Source organism: Mustela nigripes, chromosome 7 (genome assembly GCF_022355385.1).
Source record: "Mustela nigripes isolate SB6536 chromosome 7, MUSNIG.SB6536, whole genome shotgun sequence".
Taxonomy (NCBI): domain Eukaryota; kingdom Metazoa; phylum Chordata; class Mammalia; order Carnivora; family Mustelidae; genus Mustela; species Mustela nigripes.
In genome coordinates this window covers 139469810-139479790 of record NC_081563.1, presented here as the reverse complement: position 1 = coordinate 139479790, position 9981 = coordinate 139469810, and the positions used below count along the sequence as shown (strand labels likewise).

General features: G+C 64.6%; 1 protein-coding gene across 2 annotated transcripts in view; it reads right to left on the bottom strand.

The window, feature by feature from the left end:
• Window positions 1–1936: 1936 nt before the first annotated feature.
• Window positions 1937–9981, bottom strand: part of NTSR1 (neurotensin receptor 1) — a 46279-nt gene continuing 38234 nt past the window's right edge. The window contains exons 4-5 of one of the 2 annotated variants that reach the window (XR_009405519.1): window positions 2950–9271; window positions 1937–2306 (exon numbers count right to left, since the gene is read on the bottom strand). Coding sequence is in view for 1 of the 2 variants with exons in the window: in XM_059407367.1 (XP_059263350.1) it covers window positions 9022–9271 (250 nt within the window). In the remaining variant the exon portion in view is untranslated. Of the gene's footprint in view, window positions 2307–2354; window positions 9272–9981 lie in introns of those variants that run through there. The other variant, XM_059407367.1, reaches the window with a different exon arrangement.

Below are 9981 nucleotides of genomic sequence, written 5' to 3'. Positions count from 1 at the left end.
GAGCCCGATGCGGGGCTCGATCCCAGGACCCCGGGATCATGACCTGAGCCGAAGGCAGAGGCTTTAACCCACTGAGCCCCCCAGGCGGCTCCCTCTCCTATTAACAGACAGTGAGGAGGGGCCGGGGCTGCGGGGAGGCTCCGAGGGAGCTGGTCCACAGGAGACTTCCTAGGCTCCTTCCTAGAGCCCTGACCCGGGGTCCCGACCCAGAGAGGCAGCCTGATGTTCGGGCTCTCAGGGCCTCCCCCCAGGGCCCCAATCTGGGTTCCTTCTCTGGCATGGCACTTCGAGTAGATGCCCCAGAAACAGAGGCATGGGCTGGCTGTGTGGGCCACGGGGACAGGGGGAGGCCCCAGGGCACCAGAGTCAGATATGGGGAAGCCAGTGGTGCTCGGGGGCCGGGAGGGGTCCCCTCTGGTGGGCCGGGGTCAGACAGGAGCCGGGGCTCTGTGCGGCGCGCGGGTGTGGCTGGACCGGGCAGGCCTCTCCCCCTCCTGAGGCCCCTCTGACGTGCCACTTTCTAATGTGAACGGATGACAAGGACGCCCGGAGGAGCCGGACTGCCGGGAGGAGGAACGTGATTAGAGTCATTTGGGCCCAAGAGCCGTGATCGATGCGGGCGGACAGAAGCAGCGGTGCCGGTCCCCCGCTGAGCCTCCCTCCGTCGGACACCAGGGTCCCATCGGCAGGGCTGGGCCCGAGGCCGGGGCGGGGGCTCTGGGGCGGCTCGGAGGCCGTCCCCACCCGACGGCCCCGAGAGGCGCAGGACGAGGCCCCCAGCTGCCTACCGGTTCTCCCTGCCCTCGGCTGCCTGTCTGCAACCACGGGCCACTGCCCCGACCCCGGGGGCAGGGAGCTCCTCCCGGCCACCCCGCCTGCGCCCGCCCCGATCTCCACATCTCCTGTTCCGTTTCCCTGATTCCCACCTGGCAGCCCCAGGGCCCACCTTGCTCAGCTCAGGGTCTCCAGGCAGCCCAGGTCTGGCACTCAGGAGGGCGCAGGTAAATCTGTCCATGGGAACCTCCGTGTACTTGGAGGGCTCTGGGGGAGCACGGCCCAGGCTGTCCTCTCCACGGCCTCCTCCAAGCAGCCTCCCAGGATTACAGCCACCAGCCTGCCTGGGGTCTTGGGGGGCTCTGCTTCCATGCTGGGCTGGAGGCTCTGTCCCCCCACGGGTGGCCCCGTCTGGGCAGGACTCCCTGGGGGACGTTGGGAGGTGGGGATTTGGGTGGGGATTCGGGGTTTTCTCGGGAGCCCCTCCCTTGGGGCTGAGGCATCCAGGGTGACAAGACGACTCTGAAATGGGGTGTCCACGTTTCCCTCAGGCTTCTCAGATGACGTGGGAGCAGCGGTCAGCTGTGTTCACAGGCCGCCCAGAGAAGAGCTCCAGAAGAGGCGCCTGCGTGGGGCGTGCGGGCTGAATGCAGCCCAAGGCAGGGGCGCGGGAGGGTCCCAGGTGGAGAGAACTCTGGGCCGTGGCTGGGAGACCAGAGCGTTCTCCGCTTTGCCGCCGACCCTGAGGGACGCCGCTGGGTCTCCCTCCCAGACTCCATTTCCTCACCAGGAAAAGGAACTTCCTTCCTGCTTAGTGACCACCGCGAGGCCATCCAGCCGACCAGTGTGCAGCAAGGGTCTTCGTGTCCCTTCTCTGCTGTCCCGCCCCCTTCTACTGTGCCTGTCCCTCCCCTGCTGGCTTGTTCAGTGGGGGGTAGAAAGGCCGGGCCCCCTGTGTCCCCGGCAGGACACCTGGAAGGCCATTCTCATGTCTGAGCGCCCACGGGTCAGCTGAGGTGTGTGGAGACACGGCGAGCCCTCTGCGTGGGCACTCCAGGGACAGGGACCTCACTCTGTATAAGACAGACCATTTCCCTTTTGGAAACAGCTGAGTATCAGAAATTTATTTGAACTTTGTGTCCAAAGCATGGCATTGCCGGTGTGCAGAGGGAGAGAGCACCGTTGGGCGATGGGCAGCGCCGCGTGGGGACACGCAAGGGTGCCCACGTGAGAGTGCACCGGCCGCCGTCCAGGCCAGGGATGTTTCTGCGGCGGCTGGCATGGCCCCGGGCTGGGCAGTGGGCCCCCCGCCAGCAGGGGTCACCTCTAGGTGGGACCAGGGGGACACTGTCCTCGGGACACTCTCTTCCATGTCATGAGAGAAGGTATCACTTCATCACCGAGGAAAACTGTCCTGCATCTTGAAAGTGAAAGTGTGCACAGCCAGCCAGACGGCTGGGGGTGGGGGCGTCTCCCTGCCCCTTCCACTCTTGCTCCAGGTCCTGCCCCGCCTGAGCGGCGGAGCTTGGGCTCTGTGAAAAGGAAGGAGGCAGCCAAGGCGCTGTGTGGACCGGGAAGGGGTCGGAGGGTGACACCGGCAAGAAGCTCCTCAGCAGGCTGGGGCCCAGGCTAGGGGACTGGGGGGCTGGAGTCCCGGGATAACCTCGGGCAGCCTCTGCAGATGGCTCTCTAGAAGCTTCCTTGCAATGTCAGCGTTTCAGGATTTGGCCGGCCATTGAGTATTTATTTATTTATTATTTTCAAAGATTTTACTTATTTATTTGACAGAGAGAAAGACGCAGCGAGAGAGGGAACACAAGCAGGGGGAGAGGGAGAAGCAGGCTTCTCTCTGAGCAGGGAGCCCAATGCGGGGCTCGATCCAGGACCCTGGGATCATGTCCTGAGCCAAAGGCAGAGGCTTTACAACTGAGCCCCCAGACGCCCAAATATCTTACTATTATGATGATTTTATTTAGTATTTCTGAGCCAGCACATATCACGTTGACAAGACACACAAACACTCAGAGAGGGTGAGCGTGGTCTCAAAGACCCTCCCGGGGAGCGTCTAGGCGGGGAAATCGCTGCTGAGAGGTGAGACTCTGCTTGGAAGGGGCGAGTCAGGAGTCACGTCCAGTGGGACCAGGAGGGGTCGGTTGGGGCTGCAGTCCCCCTCACCTGTGCAAATAAGCAGCTCCGGGTCCAGGTCCCCTTCTTTTCCCGAAGCCCTTGTGCTCCCTGAGGAGCCCACAGCCTAGATGGGGAAGCCGGCGGCCGCAGGTGCTCAAGTGTGTGCGTCAGGCACCCGGGGGCCGGGCTCCCCGTGCAGATCACAGGAAATGGCTCATCCTAGAGCTTCAGTGAGGCCATTTTCCTCTGACCTGCCGGTGGCAGACAGACAGTGTCACAGAACACACTCCCAGAACCTTCTTTTCACGGGACTGCAGAGTGTCGGGGTGAGCGCTGGCCGCCGGAGGGACGGGCACTCGCACGGTGCTGCAGAAGGCGTGTGGCTGTAGCAGTGAAATGAAAAAGGCACAAACCCTGCGGCTGGAGATTCCGACCCACCGTGGGGAGGAAGGGGTTAGGTGCGCAGGAGCGAAGTGGAAGACGGGCCGGGCTCGAGCTCCCTGGGAGAGGGAAGGGCTGGAAATGGCCTCCCGAGCACCCGCATGCGCCGGTGTGTCCGTCCGGAACATCGTCTCCCGCGCTGGGAAGGCGCTGGTGCCCCACCGCGAGCGGACTCGGCTCCGGCTCTAAGATGTCGGACGTGGAACGGGCAAGTTGCCCATTTATAGCTCCAAGTGGGACAGGAGAAGCCAGAGGCACTTTCTGTCCCGCGGGTCACCAAGAGCAGAACACCCTGGACGGAAAGCAAAGAGCAAAGAGCAGGGTCGTTCCTGCAGGCGGAACCGCCCGAGGACAGATCCAGGCGCGAGGTGAGCGCGGCGGGAGCTGCCGGGGGGACCCTCCGTTCCCAGCTCCCAGCTCCGGTCTGACCAGTCCCTGAGTCTCACCCACCCTGGGACAAGGGACTGCGTGTCCCCCCCCCCCCCCCCCGCTGCTTGGCAGGGGGGCCATCCTAGGAGGGCACCTGGCTGGGGAGGGGAGGGGCCAGCCTGCACGTGGCACCCGGGCTGCGCACGGTACCCAGAGCGTCCCCCGCTGTCCGGCACCCGGGGACTCCGACTCACGTGCTCGTCTGAGCCGCCTCTCTTACAGGGGTGGGAGGCTGCTGGGCCTCCAGTCCCAGAGGTTGGGGGCGGGGGACTTCCCTCCCCCACAGTGATGGCAGGGGGAGCCCCCAACTTGGGATGCCCACCGGCCCGCGGCGCAGAGGACCTGTGGGTCCTGGGAGGCAAGCGGGGCTGTGCAGGGCACCTCCAAGCTGAGGGGCGGCTGGCAAGAGACCGAGACGTGTCCTTTGTGGAGTTTGGTCCGGATGGGACGTTGGGAGGCAGAGTCCTGGGGAGCTTCTTGCTTCCCGGGAGACAGTGGCCCCAGCACCCCTCAGGGCTTCTGGCCAAGCTGCAAGTCCCCGAGGGGATGCTCGGGGCGGGGGACTTGGGCACTCACGCCACGCCAAGCTGCACCCAGGCCGGCTGTGGCCCCCTGGGCTACCATCCATCCTCACCTACAGGATCGCTTCCTGACAGGGATGCTTTGCCAGAATGTTCTGGGCACGTATGCCTGGCTGCTCGCCCTCTGCTCGGGGCGGAGGGACAGAGGGTTGCTGAGCTGTGCAGGTGACGGCCGTTCCGGGCCTGTCATTCCAGGGGACACCACAGTGGGTCCGGCTTTGCCTCGGGTTCACCTTGTGTGTCTGGGTCGTCTGGGCGCCATGTTTTAGCGACGCGACCCCTGCCCCTGGCCCTGTGGAGAGAGGCCCTGTGGCCCCCCCAGCAAGAAACAGGGAGGGATGTGGATGTTTGCTTCTTGGTTAGTTTGTTAGATTTTCTGAGCATCCGGCTCCGTGCAGGCCAAGATCGGCAGGTGCGGGCAGGGTCTGACTGAGACCCCGCAGGCGGGGCCGGCATTTCTCACGGTGTCCTGAGTGACAGCCCCAGGGCCTCCTGTTCAATTCCCAGCTGAGACAAGACAGCGAGAACCGTACTTGGGGGATGAGAACAAGGCTCCTTGGGCGCCTGGGGGGCTCAGTGTTGAGGCGTCTGCCTTCAGCTCAGGTCATGATCCTGGGGTCCTGAGACTGAGTCCCGCATGGGGCTCCCTGCTCAGCGGGAAGCCTGCTTCTCCCTCTGCTGCTCCCCCTGCTTGTGTTCCCTCTCTCTCTCTCATAAATAAATAAAACCTTAAAAAAAAAGCTTCCTGGGGTGTGGGCCTTGGGGCCTCTGTGTGAGCGGGCTGCTCCCAGGGCCACAGGGTGAGTGAGGCACCGGTCCCTGCCGCCGCCCTGGAGGGGCCCTGTCAGAGGTGACAGGTCGGGGTGGCTGGGGCTGAGCTGATGGGTCTTGCCCTGGCTCTGGGTCTGGCTGGGCCTCCCCAGGGGCTTCCTAGAGCAGCGCGAGGCCCTCACATGGCTCTGCCCAGAGATGAACGCAGGCATCGGGCGTCTGCCCCTCAGGAGCTGGGCCTTGGGCCTCTCGGAGCCACAGCAGGAGGCCCAATGGGACAAAGGGCCGGTGCCCTCGCGTGTGGGCACGTGTGTGTGCGTGTGTGCCCATGTGCACACACATGTGTCCCCTCAACGTGCAGCGCGGGGCTCCTCCCTTCCCGACTCTGGTTCCTGGCTTTGCCCTTGTCCCCGACTCTACAGCGTCATGCCCTTCACAAATTCAGCCTAGACCTGGTTTCCATGGAGTTCTGATGAAAACTGGAATTGAGATCATGATTGGGGCATGGGGGGGGGTCACCTCCTGCGCTTGGGCTCCAGCGGCAGGCCCAGGCTGACGGCCGTCTTTTTCTTCCTTCAAGTGTGTAAATTCTCTCCCAAGCTCTCCTCCTGTTGCTTAGCGATGGTCATAGGCCAGGGTGCCTCTAGGAGAACCAGGAGGGGGGACTCGTCTCCTGTGCACAGGGGCAACAGGGGTCCAAGCTCAGGAAACTTGCCGGAGGGCGTAGGGCTCTGGTCTCCTGGGACAGTGGCACGGACATGGGGTCTGGGCTGCAGACTGCCTGCCCACTGTCCCCCAACTTTCCCCTCGTTGGTTGGCCTGAACGTCTACCATTAGAGTTTCATTCCTTTGGATATTCTTGTGAGATGTCAGTGCACCCCTTGGAGCTGGCCGGTGAGGCCCTCACCCTGGGAATGAAGGTGCGTCCGGGACTCCCCTGCTGACCAGAGGCCGGAGACGCCTGCGGCGGAGCCGGAGCCTCTGGAGCCTCACGCCTGTGCCCATGGCCGCCAGAGCTGAGCAGCGAGGCCGCGTCGCGGAGCTCCCCGCGGTGAGCCAGCCAGTGAGTGACCAAAGGGGGGCGTGGGCGTGGCACTCTGCACCCAGCAGGGGAGCGAAGGAGGGACAGACGGAAGGCCACGCAGGGGGCTGGGCGAGAGAGGCTGTTGCAGCCGGTGCCCCCCCGCCCCAGGGTCCAGGAGCTTCTCTGCGTGCACACGGGCTGGGCTGGGACCTCCAAGCTGGCGCGCCGGGCGCATGGTGGTTCTGAGACCAGCCGGCCCCTCCGGTCGAGGACACGGGGGCTGTGGAGGGCCCTCCCTGGAGCCCCGCGGCCCGGGAGGATGCTGCTCGTCCTGCAGGCCGGCCCCGCGGGGATGCGCGAGTGAGAGGCAACGGCCTAGCAGGGGAGGCTGGAGAGGAGGTGGGCGGGGCCGGCTATGTCAGGGGTGGGTCCCCAGGGGATCCCCCCACCACTGAGTCCTGGGGGGAAGCTGACTTGCTTCCCTGTTTCCTGGGCTGGAGGGCTGAGTGTAGGACCCTGCATGCCCGCCAGGGGGCCTCCTCTGTGCCCGGCCCGTGGCGTGAGAAACCGGGCTCAGGGCAGGCAAGGTGCTGGGCACACAGCCGGCACGGACGCGGGTCTCCCTGACGTCAGGCCTCGAGGGGACCCCATGGTGTACGGGGTTTTCTTCTGCACACATTCCTTCCTCTCCTGCTGCTTCTCAACACTACGGTGGGGGTAGGACCAGAGCAGGGGAATCAGTCCCCAGTCTCCCCAGCCTTGGGGAGATGTGGCCAAAGCCTGTGTGGTTTTGGCCCCAGCGCCCAGGCAGGGCTGTCTGCTGTGCCCATGCGTGCCCACTGAGTAAGTGAGTGAGTGAACAGATGCCTGCAGGTCCCCCAGCCCCAACAGAAGACGCCGGCAGCGGCGGCCACCGCCTCCTTTACAGAGACACTCAGGGCTTTGTTCCTGCAGATGGCAGGGTGTGGTGGTGAGGACTGGGAGCGCGTGTGAGCGACACGAAGGGCTTTCAGCATCACTAGTGACCAGGCATGCTGGCCGCTGAGTCTGGCTGGGGGTGGGGGCTACAGCATGACGCAGCCAACCGCCGATGCCCCGGGGCTGCACGGGGCACAGACATGGGATCGTGCGGACCACAACAGTAAAATGGGCTTGGGGCCACAGCACAGACCCTGTCCCAGCTGCGTCTGGGCGGGTCTGGGCTGGCGGGAGCTCCCCATCCCACGTCAACTCTGCCCCCAGCCTGGGGAGCTATCTCTTCTGTCCATTCCGGGCGGCGTCCTCCAGGACCCACACTGTCAGCCTCGAAAGAGGGCCGAACGGCCACGTGCACTTGTTGGGGGCAGAACGGAGGCTCCGAGTAGCAGGTGTGCCCGAGGTGCCAAACACTGGGTCGGGGAGGGGGGTCTGAGGGTCTCTCAGAAGGAGTCTAGGCTCTTGCTCCAATGCCCACCGCCTGGGCCTCGCCTCAGCCTTTGCCCAACTGATGGCCGCTCGCTGCCCGCCCCTCAGGGCCCAGTGGCCCCCTCGCCCACCCGGAGCAGGCGCCTATGCGTGAGGTCCGGGCTGGCCTACTTCCCCTTGCGGATGGCCCCTGGGTTGTGCCCAAGGACCGGCGCTCAGCCGACTGCCCGGAAAGGTCCTGTGGCTTGGAGAAGGATCCTGTAGAGTTCAAGTCGGGGGTCCAGATCCAAAGCCACCATGGAGACTTACCAGCTTGCCATTTTTGGGGTGGGGGCACTCGGACCAGGCCTCTTGTGTCCTGAGTCAGGGAGGCTCACGGCCATCTGCCTAACAGTCCCCCTTCAGGGCAGTGAGAACCTACTTTAAAAAAGCCTGCATTTCATTTTCCAGACCTCTCGCTGTTCTGGGCAGCTCCTCTGGGATCTGTCTCCCCCTGGCTCAGGGGACCTTCTAGGGCAAGGCCAGGAGGCCATCCTGTCTGGAGACCAGCTCTTACAGATCAAGGAGACCCCTGCCTTCCCGGGTGCCTGGGGCTGGGGCTGCGGCCTGGGGCCTGGGGCTGTGACAAATGATGCTGGCTGCTGGCCCAGGGAGCTGCCTGGACCCACGGCCCCTCCCCCTCACCTGTGGCCTAGTCCCTACCAATGGCCTCCCTCTGGGACCTGGCCATGGCCTCTGCTCTTCAGGGAGCCTGCCCTTCCCCTCAGGAAGCTCACCCATGCAACCGGGGCACACACGGCCTGGCTTGGGATGCACGGCAGGTACCAGGAGGCAAGACTGACCTCGCCCCTGCCAAGCCAAGCAGACATCCAGGCCAGCTCCCAGTGGGCGGGCGTCTGGGTAGAGCCTGGCCGTCTTGGCAGGGAGGAGGGGGAGGCCTGGGTCTGGCCAGTGCCTGACCCACGGGACCCCTGTGCTGTCCTTCGGGGCAGACCAAAGCTTCCTAGGAATCGCCCTTGGAGAGGTGGGAGTCCGGATCCCTGCCATCCTGCGCCCTTCTCCTTGCGGAGGGCGGTGGCAGCCCCACCAGCCAGGCTCCTCCCGGCGCCCTGGCCTCTCGGGGCCGCTGCCTCCCCGCGTCTGCCCAGCCTGGCCGGTGCCTTTCATTTCTGTCCTGACACCCAGCGGTGTGGGAACAAAGGAGCCTGCCTCTCAGCCACCAGTAATTTCTTCTGATTAGAGGCCCTCTCTGGATCTGGGAGAGGAGCGATCTCTCCTGGTTTTCAAAGAGGTGTGGAGGGAGGGGTGCGGGGTGCTGATGGAGACGCTGAAAGAGATGGGGCCTCTGGGGGTGGGCGCCAGGTCCTAGGCCTCCGCTGAGCCCCATTCCAGCTCTGGGGGTGGGGGCAGGGAGCCCCGTGGCCACCCCTCCCCGGCTCTCCCGGCCCCTCCTTGGGCCCCACCCCGGCTCTAATAGAGCGTCTCCCGAGTGGCGTTGCTGGAGAAGGTGTGGTTGCTGGACACACTGTTGGTCTTCCTCGAGAAGGCCGGCCTCTTCCTCCTGCGTCCCCACAGCGGGCAGAGGCCGGCCAGTGTGGACAGAAAGGCCTGGCGGAAGCCGGCGGAGACCAGGTTGTAGAGGATGGGGTTGACGGCAGAGCCGGCGTAGAAGAGCGCGTTGGTCAGCATGTATAAGTAGTGGTAGACGTCGTAGAGGAACCTGCGGGGACGAGGGAGAGGCTCTCAGGCCTGCACGGCCTCGCAGCCGCGGACCCTCGCTGGCTTGGGACAAGAATCGTAAAAACTCCTTGTAAATGTTTTGACGTGCGGATGTTTCCTAGTAAATTTCAGGTTCTGGCTTCTCTGGAGAAGCTGGACGTTCTGCTCACATTCCTGCTGGCACCAGTCGGCTCAGCCGGGTTGTGGCAGCCCTGCTGGGCCCGTCTCCACCTCTCCCTGCATGGCACCTGGGCTGCCCTTCCTTGAGCAGAATCCTGGCACGCCTGGGCTGTAGGGCGTGCTGGTCTCCAGCTTCCACCGAACAGCCAGGGCAGGAACCCCCTCCTTGCCTCCCGGGCAGCTGCATAACTTTCCCTCAGCTTGCTTGCCTCCACTCACAGGCATCTCACTCCCTCACCACTTTCCCAGCAGGCAGCCCTGAGTTTCAAGAACCCTTTACCTTGGGGCTCTGCTCCCTGCCCTTCTCCTCCTCTGCCCTCAATCTGCCCTCCCTGCCAGCTCCGCGTCACTGTAAAGAACCTGCACCCCGGGCTCTGAGCTGCACAGAGAAAAGCTCACATGGTGGGCCCAGGGCTGCCGTCTCAGAGGGGCCTGCTGGCCAGGCTAGCCTCGCCGCTGTCTGGGAGCGTGGATTTCAGGGATTCTCCGTCCTGAGAGGTGGGGCTCTCCGGGCCTAAACTGTCTGTGCCA